The sequence below is a fragment of the Dermacentor silvarum genome, chromosome 8, assembly GCF_013339745.2.
Source record: "Dermacentor silvarum isolate Dsil-2018 chromosome 8, BIME_Dsil_1.4, whole genome shotgun sequence".
Taxonomy (NCBI): Eukaryota; Metazoa; Arthropoda; class Arachnida; order Ixodida; family Ixodidae; genus Dermacentor; species Dermacentor silvarum.
In genome coordinates this window covers 63,413,242-63,432,326 of record NC_051161.1, presented here as the reverse complement: position 1 = coordinate 63,432,326, position 19,085 = coordinate 63,413,242, and the positions used below count along the sequence as shown (strand labels likewise).

Here is a 19,085-nt window from a genome sequence, read left to right as displayed (position 1 = left end):
TCGCAAGCTGCGTTAGTGAAAAACGTGCAAAATACTAGCGAGCGCAAGACACTTACCTTCAAGACGAAAACGCGACAACCAAGAGACATTTCGCAAAGAGCGGCTCCATGTTTACAAACTACGTCGATCAGCTGACTGACCAATCAACTTGGTATGCCTGCAGCGCGAATGCTTTAAGCTACTAGGTTCTACTAGCTTATTTTATTGATTTTAACACCTGCAGATCGCAACAGGACGATAAATGAGCTAACTGCGCTCGACTGCTTTTGTTTGCATAGGATACGAAAATGAGCTCGCAAATCGATGACGCGATCGCAATCGTGAGCCCGTGAGCAAGGCAAGCTGCTCGAATGCGAGTTTCGTGTTGTTCGCTGCACGCTCAAGAAATAAAAAAATAACGTGTATTAATGCTTGACCATGCAAGTGACGCTCATTGAAAAGCCGGTTTTAAGCGTTCAGTGCAACTGGAATGAAGCATTAAGGTAAGAAAACAATGACTTGCTGCTGTCCAACGAGCCTGCATGTGTATTCTTAGTTTAGCACTTCCTTTTCTCTTTTTTCACATCTTGTCATATTGCACAAACACTTCCTGTGCTTACAAACGTTTCATTCAAATAATTAATTTCCATGGGTGTTGTCTTCGTGGCAGAGAAAGAAATGGAGACGCCTGGGTGACTTGCAAATCTCGCGGTGAGTGATCGTCAACTGGCACGGTTGTATGTAAACCTGAATTGTAATATATTTTCTTAGGCCAGCCTGGAATTCATGGTAAGCTGAAACGAACTGGTTCCACTCCTGACGGAATTCCCATCGTGTCGACCACCGACAAATTTAGAGTGACCGGAATAACGAAGGTGAGTATATGGCTATGCGCCTTCACTGCGCATCTTTTGTTGAGCGTAGAATTCAGCTTGCAGTCAAACTCACTCTGACTGCGAACCTTTCGGAAGGTGTAGCGTGGTGTAGCTGGTGGCTCCACAGGTAAACGACTCGCTGCTCCAGGATCTCACTGATCGAGATAGACTGCGCATCGCTATCTCCCACGGCGGCCGCATTTCAATGGGCGCGAAATGCGAAAAACACTCGTGTACTTAGATTTAGGTGCACGTTAAAGAACCCCAGGTGGTCTCAAATTATTCCGGAGCCCTCCACTACGACCTGTCTCATAATCAGATCGTGGTTTTGGCATGTAAAATCCCATGATATATATATATATATATATATATATATATATATATATATATATATATATATATATATATATATTGTCTAGCTTTGGATGCCGCTATGGTTGCTTTGGATACTGGTATGCATGGTCTGCTGTGCAGGCAGAGCAATGTGTGTGTTCTGTAATTATTCTTTTTTGTCTTTTTTGCAGGACACTATTCATGTCTCACACACTGACCCAAACTGCCAGACGTGTTTCATTGCCCCAACAACAGCATTTGCCAATGTTCACCGCAAAAGTGTAAGAAATATGGCTTTCTCCATAGCTTGCATCGTTCATGACTGACACTGTAAGGATTGCTTTATAGAAAAGTGAACAAATTGGGTCATCGATATGCAAGGCCCAATTGTAGCTTTTTCTCCGCTTAGTTTGGCCACTGCTTGAATGCAGGTGGCATGCCTTGACGTTACCAAGGGTCACTTGGGTGTTTCGGTCAGTGGAACCAGTGAAATGCGTATCTGGGATTCACGGACTGGAGAAGTAAGGGTAAGATGAAACTTCTGCTGTGAACTCTCCCAAAGTACATGCAAGTAGCTGAATGGTTATTGCATAATTGCAGTAAGATACTGCCATGATTCCTGTGTGAGTATGTTAAAGCGTTCATGTCTAGGACCTTGTGAGCTATCACACGAAAGCTGCTTATGCGCGCGAGTCCAGCGTGTGCTGTTGCTCTTTCACATCATTTAGACCTGCATTGACAGTCGTGATAATGTCGACGCTTGATTGGAATTGGCAGCATTCAAAGTCCGTGAAATAAATCTGCCCTAAAACCGAAATGTAGCCACAAAAGGCAGAAATCTGCTTAAATGCTATTGTTGATATCTATTTACTAGGGCTGTTTGAAGTTGAAGTTTTCGAATTGAATAGATTACAAATGTTTCAGAAAAACAACTTCGAATATTTAATCAAATACAGAATATTGTCTCATTTCTAAACAAAGTGAAATATAAAGTTTGCATGAAATCAGTTCAGTAACAGATGGCTTAGTTGCATCATTTTATGGATGCATGTAATGCTGTTATCATCTGGAGGTCTGGTCAACTGAGGAGCTTGTGAATGACGGTGTCCCTCATAGGCCACTGTGCAGTTCTGGAATGTCAGACCCAATAATTTAATACCTTATTTTCACTCTTGCTTTGTTCTGATTCAGAGAGAATTGGAGGGACATGTCTGGGATGTGTACACCTGTCGTTTCTTCCCCTCCGGCGTGGTGGTCCTCTCGGGAGGAGCCGACATGCAGCTCAAGATTTGGTCTGCCGAAACGGGAAAGTGCCCTGTCACATTGAAAGGCCACTCTGCAGGTAATGCTCTAAGTTTGCTCCATTTGACCTATTAGGAAATCAGGATCATTAACCGGGTATCACACTATTTTTCTTTTGTTTTGGTCCCATTCCTTTGTTGTAGTTGCAGTGCTGCATGGCTGTTAGCAGCCATAATGGCGGGGTTGGTAGTGTCTGAGCCAGTGACATAGGTTGGAGGCAACTGAATTGGATTTAATCATTTGTCACCATCTAATGTGATCAAACTAAAACACACTAAGATTCCAGCGTGATTTCATGGGCCATAAATGACATTGCAGTGGTCTTAGTTGGCGGTCCCTGTGGTGTCTTGGATTGCTAAGCCACTCATGGTGCTGAAAGATGGAAGCGGGGGGGAGGGGGGTGTCAAGTTGTCTCCTTTAGTGCTGATTTGGTCCTTCCCTTCACCATCGCTCTGTGCTTCTCTCCCTCATACAGATCAGAGGAAACATTGGGAGAGTATCTTTTTATCTAATCATGTTCTATGTGGATTACTAAGATGTGCCGAGTGGGGCAGAAGGGAAGAATAGGTTAGGCAGCTCAGCAGGCAGCCTTCAGGGAGGATGTGAGAACTGGTTCTGTCTCCATCTTGTGATGACAATGGCAGTAACATTGGCTGTGATGGTGGGTTTTGCTTTAAAATGGTGTTACTTAAAACATGGTAAATGTAGTCATTCATTGTGAGCTGCTTTTTTTTGCTTGAATATCTTCCTATAGCAGGCTGAAAATGGGCACTTTCGGCAGGTGATAACATTTCTTTGACGCATTCATTGTCCCTTTAATGCCTCTAAGAGAGATGCTGCAGCCGTTGGGGTCACTACGTGGTCAGGCACATCCGTGCCGACCAGTCAAGCTTGAATTATTTAGGAAGGGTGTACTTCAGGAACAAAATAATAAAAGTTTTGGCCCATAGAAATGTATGGGTGCTGGCTGGGACTTTTGATTGGGATCGAATTCGCCGTAGTCGAATTAACAGAAGTCTACTATATTGTATGTATTACTTTGACATGAAGAAGTTTGAGTTTCTTAGAACAGGCAAACATAGAAAAGTGTGCCACATTTATTTTCTGAAATGTGGCCTTAACTGGCAGAAGTTTGATGGCAATTATGGCACATGGAAAAGGAAGTGTGCATGCAGCTATGCCGAGCAGTTACGCAAGTCTGGTTTAATTGCACAGAACTACCTTTGATTTTTAGCCTACAGTTGGCAGACGTTCAGAGTTAAATCATGTACATTATCTTTGCACTTGTTGAGAGTGACTGCGTAATGTTTGTATGAATTGGTTGAAAATTAAGTGACGTTAAATGGGCCCTGAATCGCCTTTCTTTGAAGCTTCAAAAATGCCCTAGAACGAGTATGGTGCCTCCCAGAAATATATTACCAAAAGAATTTTTCAAGAAGACCTGCTACGAGCGCAATACAGTTAAACCTGCTTATAACGAAGTTTTTCTATTCCCCACCGTTACTCCATAGAAGCACATGTATTTGAGACCTCTACGTAACGAAGTGGCAGCGCGAGACCCCCTCAAAATAACGAATTTTCCCCGCCGACAACCTAGAGATTTCGCCCCAAATATTGCCATTTTTGCGCGAGCAGCTACCGGAAGCACCTTCTCCGCCGCAACAGAATGCGATGCGGTGGCGGCACGCTTGGCGCACTTGAATTCACAGCGACTGCGAGGCGAGAGTGAGCGCACGTGTGCATGCGTGCGAGCGTGCGCGAGGCCGGCCTGCATCCCACGACCCGGCGATCTTGCCACCGCAGGCGTGACCTTTCCCCCTCCCTTCATTCAAACCTGATCCCGCCGCTTGCTGAAGCTGGCCTAGCTCGCCAAGCCGGCACTCTCCTTTTCCAGTTGATGTTGACTAGGGAGCCTACATACAAGCGCTGTTTTAGGGTGGTGACAGCCTTTGTAAGAGTACTTGCCGCCGCCAGCTAAATTGGCGGGTTAAATCTGGGGCACAAAATGGCGAAAGACCAGCAGACATACCACATTTCACACAACCCTTGGTGACGTGAAATTAATTAACTTTTAATAAACTTTGGCCTCAGCAACCAGAGACAAATGGCGCATCTGAGCGCCGTACACGGCACGTCTATGTTTTAGTTAAACAGACTAGTAAGGACAGTCTTTATTACAGCACACTTCGAAAAACACCCTTTATATATTATGTACAACTGGAAGGCAACGACAATGCTTAATGCAGTTCAGATTCTTGGCGTGAGATAATACTACCACGAGCACGCCATTGTGCCTTATAGAAATAGAAGTTTGATGTGTTCAAATAAAAGGAAAGGGCAACTAGTATACAGTATAGACCACTTATAACGTAACCGCTTATAGTGCAGGACCGGATATAGTGCGGTCTTTTCAGACTTTCCCATATTACTTTAATTTTCCCATAGCACTCCATGTATACACGTATCGCTTATAGTGCAGTTATGGGAAACGAAATACCAGTTACAGTGCAGCTGCCTGGGAGTACCGAAGTCAGCGGAGACGGCAAACGCTCCCCTCAAACGGGCGCCCCAAGGAGTGCTCGAGGAAGAAAGAGAGACGAAGTGGAGGAGAAGGGCACGTGGTGCGAACGGACAGCCAGTGAGGCTGAAGCCAGAATCTTGAGTGCGAGTCGTGAAATATCACGGCGCGCATAGGGAGCGAGGGCCGCGAAACTGCCAACGCCATCCAACGCTCGTTTCATGATAACGGCAGTAAACCAAACTTCAGGGAGCGGGCGGCGCCAGCACAGCACGGCGAAGGGCGCACGCGGAGACCGTGGAATGTGAGGGAGGAGGGCGGCAGGGAAGCGGATTTCGCCTCGGCAACTCCGCCGCTTCGGTGGCTCGCCCTCCCTCGTAGCTCCCTCACTTTCGACTGTCACTGTGCGCGCCGCCGCCGGGCAGGGCACTGCAGGCGCCGCTCCAGCCGGCCCGGCGCCCGCTCCCCGAAGTTTCGTTTTCTGCCGTTATCGGGAAGCGGGTGTTTGCCAGCGTGGGCAGTTTCGTTGGCCGGCCTGGGACAGCGCCGCTGCTTCGTGGCAGAAAACTAAATTTAAAAAATTTCATAGATCGCGTGCCAACATGAGTACATCAGAGCGTGACAAAAAAAAAGGCAGAAAGACTGGGAACCAAAATGGTTACCCACCAAATTTGGCAGTAAATAACGGTCAAAATTTTGTTGTTGTGACCACCCTAAAACGGCACTTGCATGTAGGCTCCCTAATGTTGACGCGCTGGCAGCGCCACTCTTTAGTTACTGCGCAAGTCTTTGCGCTTCACTTCACTAGACTGACACTAGGTGACACTATGACATTGACACGCTACGACGCCATCGTGTCGCTCGCTCTTCGTTTCCGACGCCTCAAGCTGGTGCGAAACGACATGCGTCCACGCATCCAGTACCTGGTGTGACATTCCAAGGATGAGTGATTCCAAAGCATGAGGTGCGCGGTACTGTAAAGGATTTTTTTTTCCACTCATTTGGTCACGGAAAACGGGTGCGCATTACAATCGAGGGCGCGTTACAATCGAGTAAATACGGTAAGAATTTCTTTTTCGAATTTTCGTGCCAAACCTCTATAATGAAATCCTCTTTATAACTAAGTTTTTCGGGAATTTGTCAATTTCGTTATATCCAGGTTTAACTGTATTTATCTTTCTTATTCTTCCTCAACATTTTCTGTTCCAAAGGAGGGGGGAAGCTCTGGTGATGGTGCCCCGCTTACAGTGTTACAGCAAAAGGGCTCGTCGTGGCACCCCACGGTGGCCACGGTATTTACGCTATCAGTCGACACAGCTATGCACAACTGCATGGCAGGGCTTCAGTGTCCGCTGGTGCTCGTGTGCTCGAGTCTGGTTGTGCTACTTGGTGTGAACAGGCTTTGTCCTGCACGGATAGTAGGCAAAACCACATTGCACATTTTGAGGCGCTATTAACAGCTCAATACAAAGCACGTCTAGCCAGGAGTGACTGGGAGTGAGTGTGTCCCTTGTAGATGCTAACTGCCATTCCCCACGAGGTGTGGCAGGTGTAGCATATGCATGGTCTGGGCATAAGCTTCGCGTAGTTTGAGGCTAATTTAGTCAAAACTAATCGAAATTATCGAAACTTTACAGCTACGACACCAATAAGGCAGTGTGGCCAAAGTTTCATTCCTACGTGGGCACGCGTGGCCGAGCATGAGTGGACGATTGTCTGCCTGTTCCGGAAGTGCGTAATTCTTATCGAAATTCGAAGCGCAGATTTTCGCTTACTTCAGCCTGTAAACTACATCAATTAATATACACAGTAACATTAGGAAGCAGCACACTCATCCAAACACCTTTCTTGATTGATGTCAGCTATCGGCCAATAGCAATGGTCTATGGGAATCTTGCATATGACGACATATGCAAGACGCTGGCAGCTTGGAAACAGGTGAGGAGGTATAGCCTTTGTTTGAAAAGAAAGTGTTGGAGAAATAGGTGACTTCGCGCTCCTCTTGTGACCTCCATGCATCGCACACTACTGCAAAATTTGGCAGAGATGTTCACAGGAGCATATGCTATCTGCGGAGAGTGTTTTTTCACTGAGCGCAAGGAGTGGTTCAGGATACATTTAAAGGCTACTATTTCAATCCCTGTTAGTTCTGCATGCGGCAAGTTAGCACAATCGGATCCACAAAATGCTGTTTAGTCACAAAAATACTGTTGTGTATTGCTCTAAAATAGCTTCAGTGCCATTAATATCTTGAATAGTGACATTCAGAGGAAACAGACAAAATGCAGTAAGACACATAAAGTGTGATTTGCCATCTTTTCACGACCTTTTATGTCCCATCTGTTTGTGTTGCTTGTCATTGTTCATGGTGAACCAACCCACCCAGCAGAAAATCTAGTTATGCTCCCTCACACGTGCTACAGTGCTTCATTTCTAATAGAGCTGACTCATTTGAATTGCGTAGTTGAACACCCTGCCTCACGACCTCACGGGACTTTAAACTTTTTCTTGTTGAATTGCTGCAGCCATTCACGACACTTGCATTGTGGAACAAGGGCGTAACGTCATCTCAGTCAGCAAGGACGGCACTGCCAGGCTCTGGGATTGTGGTCAGTCTGCCTGCTTGGGCACCCTCACCGACACCCTGCATGACTGCATTAACTGCTGCGCTCTTGGACCTGCGGCCATCAACTTAGGCACTAGGGAAGAACCAGCCAGTAAGTTGCCCAGTCTCATTCCCTGCACATAAAGGGACATTAAAGCAAAACAATAAATCAACTTAGACTGATAAAGTATTGTTCAAAAGCTCTGCTGTCGTTAATTACACTGCAATAGGTCAATTATTAGAAGAGAAAATGAAGCTCAAAGTAAATTTTTTCGAATTTCTCGCGGAAACCTCAATGTCAGCACTTCAGTGTGACGTCACGACTTCTAAAGTAATTTTTCGTATTTGGGCCACGTTGACTCAGTAAAAGTTTGTGAAACTTGCCATATTCAGTCTTGGGCTCCTTTAGAACACAATGCAGTCAATATTTACTGCTAAAGAATTAACTGGGACCTAGAAGATGGCTGTCAAAATCCATGACGTCACGGTGAGCTGGTGCGGGAACTTCAAGGTGGCGTCGCCACTCGCCTCTGTGCTTTTCGTTTCTTTCTGGCTTACCAAGCGGCTTCTCGCGGTAAGAGTGGTGGTTTCGGTATTGTGGAAGGGTAATCTACTGATACAGAAGAAATCATTCTTCCCTTTGTTTATTATTGGGCATTATTATTATTATTATTATTATTATTATTATTATTATTATTATTATTATTATTATTATTATTATTAGTTATTGTTGAGCATCCGGGTTCGGCTTTAACGTTGTACTGCCCGGGTTCTTATTCTTTGCTTGTCAAAAAAAAAAAAAAAAAACGTTTGAAATGCACAAAAAAAGCCTTTGTTTGTAAGTAGAGAACATTCAAAATTACTTTCACATCGTTTGCTGCCACAGGTTGATATCTGTTTGCTTTTTAACATTTGAACTGCCATGAAAAATTTTGAAAATGTTTTTAATGTACGAAATGTTATTAGACCTGCATAATATTGCACTATTTTTTTCTAAAGAATATGATACCAGGAATGCCTATTGCATGTTTACTAGTCTTGTGGGAAAAAAAAAAAAAGCAATAGTCATTGTGGGTTATTTATTTGTCAAAATTACAAGAAACTGCACATATAGACGGTTTCAGTGTTTACAAACAAACCTTGCTTGTCGCTGATTGGTTGCCCCATCGAAACTTCCGGCAGGAGAGCTAGAAGCACTTCCGGCTATGTTGTTTGAAGGCATGCGCGACGTGAGGCCGGCGTGTCGATGTTTGCACAGCTTGGTGGAATCTGTGATGATCTGATTCTACATCGTGAATATTGTCGAGATGACGAGCGACTACTTTAAAGCGCTTAGCACCGAAGCAAAAGATCGGTATCGCCAAAAGCTGATGTTTAGAGGCAGAGAGCTGCCCGATCCACTGGACGATGATGTTGTGCGATTTTCGTTTTCGCCGGCCTCCAAACACCTTCCCTCAGTTACAACCCCGGAGCAACAAGCGGAGCATCTTAGTGAGGACATGCAATGAATGCAGACTGTTGTCTTCAAGGCAGGTAATGGGACTGCCGAAAACTAGAAAAACTTTAATGGGGGCACTTTTTCTTCTTTCTGGGGTTTTACGTGCCAAAACCAGTTCTGATTATGAGGCTCGCCGTAGTGGAGGGTTCCGGATTAATTTTGACCACCTGGGGTTCTTTAACGTGCCCTACAACACAAGCACACGGGCGTTTTTGCATTTCGCAATGGCACTTTTATTGCTGCTAGATGTAGGATGAAGTGGTAAGTTGTGCCTGTGTACATGCGCATGTTTTCTGCGTCATATGCCTTGTTTCTGCTTTTCATTATGCATTCACAAATAAGTGTACATTCTCAAAAGTCATTTAGTGCAAGAAGCCTAGGTCGACTGAAATGGGACTAAGTTAAATGCTTACGAATTTACCACACTTCTAACAAAATGAAACCTGCAGTGTTGGGCACGAGATTGCAATCCATAATTCACCTCCGTTAATTCGTAAATGCTTTTAGAATGTGGCCGAAACTTCCTACATGCATGCACGGAAATCGCTAACTTTTCTGCGATTCTGCTCTGCGATACCGATACGAATGCTCACATGCCACCGCGGTGGCTCAGCGGTTACGGTGCCCGGTTGCTGACCTGAAAGACGCCGTTTAGGCCCCGGCTGTCGCATTTCGATCGAGGCGAAATGCTAGAGGTTCGCGTACTGTGCGATGTCCGTGCACGTTAAAGAGCCACAGGTGGTCGAAATTATCTGGAGCCCTCCACTGCGGCGTTCGTCATAGCCCGAGTCGCTTTGGAACGTTAAACATCATAAACCAATGCGCACATGTACCTAGGTAGTAAAGCTGCAGAAGTGCACTTGTGTCCCAGATACGAAAAACATTAAAATAAAATGGCAGCAGCATGGCACCTGCTAAACAATAATTTTAACTCATGTTCGTAGCATGGCAATCCACGCCGAGGCAAGAAACTGGACTAGCGGGCAAACTCGGGGCGAGAGTTGAGCTGCTCACGCGTGAGTTACTCGACATACGGCCAGAACAATCGCGCAGTAGCACTTTTATTATTCAGCATTATAGCAGTCCGGCTACTCCACTTAGTAACGTACCTTGGATGAAGTGAGCAGAGCAAATCTGGGAGCTCTTGGTAGGGTCCCAGATTTGAAAAAAACACCGTTGACGAGTAAACGTAATGAAAACAGTCGATGCTCCCAGAGCTACTCGTCGTCACGCAACACATTGAATGCCACAAGTAGCACTTATATCGATATACCCGAAAAATAACACAGAATATGCGCAGGACGCGAGCGCGAGTGAACAAATACCAGCAAAAACGAGCAAAAGGAACGGCTACCAGAAGTTTCCTAAGGGCGCCGGATGCCGGCGGACAGCGTTGCCAGAGCGCGGTGGCGCTGGATAAAACCGTCTATACACATGTGCAAAAATTGCGGAAAGTTCACGACGAGTTTCGCCATAGGCACCGGAGGACACTGGCGATGACGAGTTACCTCATCATCGCCAGTTAAGGGGTTAAGAAAGATCTCTGAGATGTCTAGTGCAAAAGAACCGTTTTCTTACTGCACATCTTTTGACTTGGAAGGCAAACCATCGTATCGCTTCTCGCTTCCTGAAGAACAGTTGATATTGTAGAAGTGACTTGATGACAGAAAAAAATGGTGTGAAAAGTGTAACAAGAAAGAGAGGACAGGACTGGGCACTGACTACCAACAAATGCGTTTATTTTGCAACCACAGTATAATTACCGCATTATATATTGTGGTTACAAAATGCACGCACTGGTTAGTACTGAGTGCCTAGTCCTGTCGTCTCTTTCTTGTTCCGTTTTTCATGCTGTTTTTTCCGTCATGAAACTGTACCAACAAGCTCAAGTCAAGGCCATTTTTTTGGAGATGACAGCTGCAATTTGTGCATCTGAATGCTACTCAAGTTTCTTGGAAGTTCACTCTCGGAGAGTTCTTGTGTGGAGTATTGCTTTCCAAGTCAGAGATTGTGATACACAGACGTGTTCTTGTTGGACAACTACACACGACACCAGAATCTGGCTTTCACTGGTTTGAGTGTCTCATTTCAAATTAGGAGCTCAAAGAGATTCGAAAGACAGTAAAAGAAAAGATTAAGTTTGGTCTTGGTTGGTAGATTCTGGTTTACAAGAGAGACAGAATCTGGTTGCGACACCATCTTGAAATTTCAGAAGTACAGTCGAACCCGGATATATAACGAACGGCAGTAAAATACCCTTGAAAATTTTGGTATAAAATTTTTATATTATATATCAAATTACCTATATATCGAACTTCTTTTTGGGATCCTCTTCAGATTCAATATATCCGGGTTCGTCTGCAATTGTATAGCTGACTTCATTCGTATCGTAATGCATCACTCAAATTCTGTGAAGTGAGGAAACTTTATTTCTCACATTTCAGATGAGAGGGAAGTGGCGACAGATGGAAAACTCCTAGTTGTGGGGACAGAAGCAGGAAAGCTGAGGGGTGTTGGCGTGCACTCCAGGAAGACGGTGAGCTCGTTTAGCTAGCCATAGGGTGCTGTTTGTTGTTTAGCACTTGACACGCACTGTTGCCAATAAATGCTTGTAAGACACAAGAGCCAAGCAAGAAAAAGTACTTTTTTTTTTTACGACATAGACATCTAGCCTGGAATAACAAGTGCACAGCGGTTTTCACAGACACAATTACTGGATGTGCCCAACAATTATGGACTGCATTCAAAGGCTGCGAGAAATTTTATTATTATTTTTTTTTTGGAACTTGTGTCTTGTATGTGATTGAGGCCTGTATAAAGATGCAGCCTCCAGTTGATCAACTGCAGTGAAATATTACGTTGACTAAATTAGTTATGCAGTTATACCTCAATATAATGAAGTCGGTAAAATCGCCAATTTGCTTCATTATATCAAAATTTCATTGTATTGAAATTTTATCTTTTATTCAAATAAGTACAGTTGCTGATGGGTTTTGCTTACACGGAAGGGAGTGCAAAATTTTCTAAATTATTGGGCATTCGGAAAGAAAATAATTTTGTTAAATTTGAGAGTTCGCGACGAAAGATATGGTTTGAAGCCATGTCGATATATCTTCACATCGGTGGTACAAAGTGAAGCCAACCATGCTTTCACGTCCACTGCTCTCCCGTGGCTGATAGTGTCACCTGCAGTGGGACGATTCTATCATGAAAAATGCCGCCAGCAGTAAGTGAATGCTTTCTCTGCATCTTACTTCAAGGTATCTCTGAAACTTGACCTTACACAATCTTCATCACTAAACGTGCAGGAAGAAAGCGCATGATGCCACGCCCTATCGGCTCACCCAGTCTTTGCACACGCGGCAAATTACCTCTAAAACGAGGCGCGTGGGCTGTGTATGCACTCAGCCATGGCCGTGCTAGAAAAGGAGATGCGTGCCAGCATGCCCCCCACTCTCCCCCCCCCCCCCCCCGCCCCTCCCTCCTGGCCTAGCATGTGCTTGATCGCATTACCGCAAGCTCGCTCCACTCCCCCCCTTTCCCTTTGCTCACATGGTAAGACCGCGCTCATCAAGCTACCATCTTTCTCGGCTTACCTTCACACGTTTTCACTCACGCAAAGCATACAGCACGCAGGGCATGTGGGGTCTTATCGCACTTGGACTCTATACGGAATATGACGCTGCTCCACTTCGGTGGTGAGGTGTGTTCGCAAGCAGCCACATGTAATTCAACAATTTGACCATATGCGTCAGCGCAGAAGTTTCCCTTTATTGTCTCTGTATTCCTTCGCGGCGGCAGTGAAATTTCGTTGTATTGAAATAGTGTATTAACACAGCTCGTTATATTGAGGTTCAAAATACATGATGTTCTATGGACAGTAAGTTATAAAAAGTCAAGTACTTTGTTATATTGAGAATTTCGTTATATTGAAGTTCATTATATCAAGGTTTAACTGTATGTGAGTACAGTAAAAGCTCGATGATACGATCATGGCTAATACGAATTTCCGGATGATACGAATTTTTCTGTGCTCCCGGCCGAGCCCCATTACTTTGCAACGTGCTAGAGAACGGTTGTTACGAATCAATTTTCAGCCTGCGTCGGTTGATACGAATAAACGCCGCCCCACCGACGGCCGCGAAAGAGAACAGCACGCAGTCACGAGCTTTCTCTCCTTCTCTTTTGGTGCGGAGGCGCAGCGCCGGACAGCGCGGACTCCGCGACTGGGCGCTAAGAGTTTGAAGCGGTGGCGCTTTTGGTGATTTTGTACTTTTCCTCCTTTTCTGCGAGCCGTCAGATGGAGTGGCTGCTGCGCTTCGGGCCGCGTTCTTCGTGTTTGCGCCATTTTGCCTAGTCGCAGCGAGCTATGTCTCGCAAGCGGAAAGCACTCTCCTTTAAAGAGAAATTAGACATTCTTCGAAAGGTCGATGAGGATCCCAAGAGGAAGCGGACGGAGTTGGCTAAGGAGCTAGGCCTCGCAACGTCAACACTGAGCACAATTGTTGCACAGCGAGACTATCATGAAAAACGTGCTTTCGTTCAACGTCAACGCGAAGCAAGCGAATTCGAACACGCTTATTTCGAACATACCGCGCACCGACAATGCTCTTAGCAGCGCGCCAAATCACGCGGCGGCGCCTCCGACCGGCATTGCTCCGACACCGCCATAGAGCAAAAGCTCAGGAGAGACCCCTCAATGCCGCGCGCGAAGGAACGGGGAAAAAAAAAAAGAACCCGCGGCGGAAATTTCCTTCTCTCTCAAATTACAAGGTCGCCGTTTCTGCATCGCGCCGGAACAAGCGTGTACGTGCCGACTAGAGTGTTCTAGACAACTGTATTCTAGCACACACTAGTGCCGACGTCTCAGCCACGCGGATAAAATGGCAGTGAACCCTTCTCCTCTATTTTCTAGTCACACGTTGATCTTGCACGCTGCGGCAGCAGCGCAGAGGGAAGCAGCGGCGGAGGCGCAGTCGGGCCTACGAAACTGCCCACGCCCGCACACACTCGCTTCCCGATAATGACAGAAAACGAAACTTCAGGGGGCGGCTAAAATAAGCTGGCGCCAGCACGGCGGCGGGCGCGCACGGAGATGTGCGCACGGAGTCGAAGGTGAGAGGGCTACGCTCTCAGGGAGTTGAGAGGGAGGGCGGGCGAGGGGAGCCACCGAAGCGGCGGAGTTTACGCGGCCAAATCCGCTTCCCTGCCGCCCTCCTCCCTCACCTTCGACGGTCTCCGCGCGCACCCGTGTGCCGGTGCCGCCCGCTCGCACCCTGAAGCTTCGTTTTCTGTCGTTATCGGGAAGCGACCGTTAGCCGGCGTGGGCAGTTTCGTGGCCCGCGCTTGCTGTGCGCTTGCGCGCCGCGATATTTCACGACTCGCACCGTTCGTGCATCGTGCTATGGTGCACGAATACTTCAAAAATACGTCCTTTTAATTCGAACAAATTTTCGGGCCCCTTCGAGTTCGAATTATCGAGATTCGACAGTAGTTTTAATTGTGTTTCGATGATACGAATTTCGGCTAATACGAATATTTTTCGTGACCCCGTGAGATTCGTATCATCGAGCTTTTACTGTAGTATATATTATAGAAGCAATCTTGGCAAAGCTACGGAACAGGTAATGATTTTATTTTCCTGATATAATAGCATTTACCTAAGCAGACGATGTGGGAACATAGTGGTTAATGAATACGATGCGTATCTCAGACCATGGCTGCTGAGATTAGCAGTGCGTTGCAAGCGCCACCAAATCTCTTAGATCATGCCAAGGAGCCACACTGGTTCTCACTGTCATTTCAGTCATTTCCAGCGAGCACTAATGGGGTTTCTTTTTTCAGTATTATTCAGCTTCGGTATCAAAACGTCTGTATTTGTGAGCGTTTCTGGCACATCCACTCATATCTCAGATGCAAAATTTTGTATAAAAGCTGCTCTACATCTAACTGTGAAACATTCACACTGTTCAAATTTACTTGAAGTTGGCCTTTAAGAGGATAAATGTAAAAAAATCACTGTTGTTTGTCCCATGCCTTGTCCAGGTGTTCGAGCTTGCTAATCCAGCAGCGATTAACTGCTGCTGCTTCCTTGGACAAAATCGCTTTCTTTTTGGGACACAGGATGGAAATGTTTCCTTGATCGATGTGAGGCAGACGAGGTGAGTGATCGTAGAAACATCTGCTGCCCTGCTTCCCGTTCGAAACCTCAGCTGTGCTGCACTGTTATCTTTGACAGAGAGCCTTCCATCACTTGGAAAAATTCATCATCTCCTGTGTTGTGCCTGTTGCCGTACAAGCAGGGTTACATGGTTGGAAGAGGTAAGACTGCTTTCATTTATGTTTGACTCATTGGTTGTCATTTGTGTTGCTTATCTTAAAGGGAACCTTGAAGCACTTTTCTAAGCAATTATAGAATGGTCTCACTATTAAAGGACATTGTCTCGCGAATCTCATGCCGCAAAAATGTTTCGGATCCTTTGAGTATAAGTAAAGTTATTGCCCCGATGTGCGGCTTTCTCTCTCTTTTTGTCTCCGCTAGCGTGCTGGAAGCTGCACATGGGAGAAGCTAAGGGGACAAAGTCCCGCCCAAAAGTTTAGTGTCTCAGCGGCAAAAGGGCTTGTCAAGGCACCCCATGGCAGCCACAGTAGACAACGCTACACAGCACACTGTTGCTGTCTCGGTGGCGACATGCAGCCCATACACGCAGCTACACACAACTGTCATGTGTAGATGGGCAATGCAAAGATGAAATTATTTTTCTGTCTTATTGAGATCGCAGACATATATATGTTTAACTTATTTAACTTGAAATTAGCGATTACGTATTACTGAGAATGTTCTCAAGATCACAAAATCAGCCAATAACTGTCGGTAAATCCAGCTGCTTGTGATGACGCTGCATGGCGACATTGCAGAAGCTAGGTCGCTGTTTTTGACATGAGATTGTAAATTTTCTGCTGCATGCAGTGCAATAATATTTGGCTCACATGTTCATAGGAGCCTCTTGTGCAGATCAGCAACATTTTCTTACTATGTTAAAAAAATGTTTCAAGGCCCCTTTAAGCATGAGCTCTTTAGGACTTAAGAGTGGTGGAATACGAGGTGTTGTTTTTGCACAGAGGCTTCCTCTCTTTGCACTATTTGCATACAATTCACTAGTATTCCATCGCTTTGTCAAGAAACTTCATGCATGATGAAATCGTGACCTTAGATTAGATATTTACTTCCAGTCAAAGGTTGTTTCTGCCGCCAGTGTGTCTGCCTTAGCAAAGAAGTTAATATGGTTCTGTTTTTTGGTTCCACAGCATGTCTACCTTCATGCATTTTTTCAAGGATCTAGCTCTAGATGAGCCCTTCATAAAATGTGGCCTTCATGATAAAGTAGCCGTTTATATATTTGTTCCTCATGGTGTTATTTTGAAGCAGTTGTTACGAGTGGTTGTTTACTGTCTTTCACTATAAGCCCTCAAAGCCCAACATATCATTTTTGATATGCTGGATTTGATGTCTAAAAACTCTGATTTAAGTGCTGGAAACCCAATGTAGTACCCATACTGGCATTTTTGATATGCTGGAGAGAGCTTCCAGTTGCGGATAGTTCATCAAATCAATTAATAATTAAGTAATTACTGAACTAAATAATCTTTACCAAATTATCACTTAACTGTTTTTTTTTGTAAATAAATGTAAACAAGTACTTTTAATTTTTCTTTGATGTGAAATGGTGTCCAGGCTTTATGAGTTTAAGAGGAAGTAACATTTAGTGCAAAGCAAATTTTAAAATATAGCAAGACTGTCAATCTCTGACACGCTTTTGTACACTTGGTGACGATGAGATGTGAGAGTGACATTAAGTAATCTCCCCTTAAGAAATTTCAGAATTAATATTCCCTTCTGGGAATCAGTGGGGTTATAGAAATATTTCCAGAAATGACTGTTACCAAATGTAGCTTCTCATGGTGGCATCCAACCACAAAGTATCTGTGTGCTCAAACTCCAGCGGGAGATAACCGAACAGGCTCACTGTGCTTTCCTCTCACAGCTGACGGCTCTTGCAACTTTGAAGCCCTGGAGGGTGCAGAGTCATTCAGTCTGACTGGGCCTGACTGTGAACCTGTTTACCATGTGGCATATGATGGAGAATCATTCTACACTGCCTGTAGAGATGGCCTGATCAGAAAGTACAGGGTGCCCAAGTCATAGCATTCATACCTGTTGTTAGTGATTACTGTTACTTGTCAAAGATCAACATATGCTGACATGGTTTCATCATTGCTATAAAACTTTTTGACCCCATCAGTAACTTGTTGCTTTCTTTCTTCTGGTTTTACTAAATCGTACACCACTGCTCAAGTCATCTGCTGGCTTGAAGCATTGAAACACATACAGTCGTACCTTGATATAACGAACACAGTTATAACAAGCAATGGGATATAAAGAAATAAATGTTGAATGTTTCTCGCCAGAATCCCAGCATGTAACGAATATACGTTTATTACAAATGTGATATATAACAAAGGTATTTTCATGTATCGTGTGACTTCATTATAACGAGGTTCTAGAGCTTTAGCATTGGAAAGACATACCAAAAGACCGGAGGATGCATTTGCCACCACAATCACATGTGGTGGCATCTCGCAACACCGTGACCAGCCATAACACGTTAGAAGCATTCTGTTGCATGACTCTTCTCTTTGAAAAAGGAAATATAGAAGATGTCTCTTATATTTACATCACTGCCAACACATCAACAGATTGGTTGAAATGTGATTGCTCATTCCAATAAATGTTTTACCATGAAAGCACTTTGTTCAAACACGCTGTCACAAGTTGTCATCGCCAGCACTACTATTCACATTTTGTCTGATACTGTAGCATACCGGGTGTTTTTTTTAGCTGCACCAAATTTTTAAAATTAGAAAAATATAAATGTTGGTCACGTTATGTTTACCATTCGAGTGTACGGATTGGCGGCCTCTAGATACAGAGCAATTTCTGCACTTATGTGCGTAATTAGCAAAGTTATGGTAATTAACTTTCTAATTATCAACAATAGGTGGCTACATACAGCAAATGAGTACTTTGGTCCCGTCCTCGACACTACCTATCCCAACGATCAAATTTTGAATAGAGGAGTTCATGTCGGAGCTACGCGAACAATTAGTTGCCCTTGGCAGGCTCCTTGAAACCGAAACTGGCTGCAAAAAGAGCGACTGTGTCGTCGATGTCGCCGCCCGCTCCGCCTTTCATCACGTCTCCGAGGTCATCGCTGGTCCGGACGTGTGAGCAGCTTGCGTTATCTCCTTGCTGTCTGGGGCGTTGGCCTAGCACTTCAATGCCAGCGGGCCGCCAAATTTACTTCGTCATTCCGTCGGGCGCCACGTTGCGCTATAGCGCCAATCCCGCTCCTTGGGCTTTTAGATACTGCAGGCAAGGCGTCATATCAGTCTGTAGCGTCGACTGCGAACGCCGCAGACAGCAAGGAGGTAACGCTAGCTGCTCACGGGGCCGGACCGGCGGTGACCTCAGAGACGTAAAGAAAGGCGGGGGGGGGGCACATCGACGACAGACGCTCTTTTTGCTGCCAGTTTCGGTTTCAAGGAGCCTGCCTAGGGGAACTAATTGTTCACGTAGCTCTTACATGAACTCCGCTATTCAAAATTTGTTCGTTGAGATAGGTAGCGTCGAGGATGGACCCCAAAGTATTCATTTACTGTAGCCACCTATTGTTGATAATTAGAAAGTTAATTACCGTAACTTTGCTAATTACGCACTTAAGTGGGGAAACTGCTCTGTATCTAGAGGCCGCCAATCCGTACACTCGAATGCTAAACATAATGTGACCAAGATATATATTTTTCTAATTTAAAAAATTTGGTGACGCTAAAAAAAAAACTAAAAAAACACCCTGTATAGTATTGCTAATAGGCTAAAACTGGCTGGCGTCAACAGTTCAGCTGTTGTGTAAATTC

General features: G+C 45.0%; 2 protein-coding genes across 2 annotated transcripts in view; one reads left to right on the top strand and one right to left on the bottom strand.

Annotated features, from left to right (window-relative positions):
* Positions 1-204, bottom strand: part of LOC119461332 (WD and tetratricopeptide repeats protein 1) — a 32,123-nt gene extending 31,919 nt beyond the window's left edge. Inside the window, exon 1 of the mRNA XM_037722600.2 lies at positions 57-204. The gene's annotated coding sequence lies outside the window, so the exon portion shown is untranslated. The remainder of the gene's footprint in view (positions 1-56) is intronic.
* LOC119461335 (proteasomal ATPase-associated factor 1) lies at positions 9-17,412 on the top strand. Its single transcript, XM_037722608.2, has 11 exons — positions 9-482; positions 650-690; positions 751-854; positions 1,379-1,468; positions 1,619-1,714; positions 2,379-2,529; positions 7,533-7,724; positions 11,555-11,646; positions 15,156-15,271; positions 15,349-15,431; positions 17,156-17,412. Exons 1-11 carry the CDS (start codon positions 418-420, stop codon positions 17,314-17,316), a joined length of 1,191 nt encoding a protein of 396 aa, XP_037578536.1. The 5' UTR covers positions 9-417; the 3' UTR covers positions 17,317-17,412.
* Positions 17,413-19,085: the final 1,673 nt, after the last annotated feature.

Bases quoted from the DNA above. Each gene is read 5' to 3' on its own strand.
- LOC119461335 (XM_037722608.2), top strand. From the start codon at position 418: ATGCAAGTGACGCTCATTGAAAAGCCGGTTTTAAGCGTTCAGTGCAAC. The intron at 1,469-1,618 runs GTAAGAAATATG...GCTTGAATGCAG, and splicing joins CCAATGTTCACCGCAAAAGT to GTGGCATGCCTTGACGTTAC. The intron at 11,647-15,155 runs GTGAGCTCGTTT...TGCCTTGTCCAG, and splicing joins GCGTGCACTCCAGGAAGACG to GTGTTCGAGCTTGCTAATCC.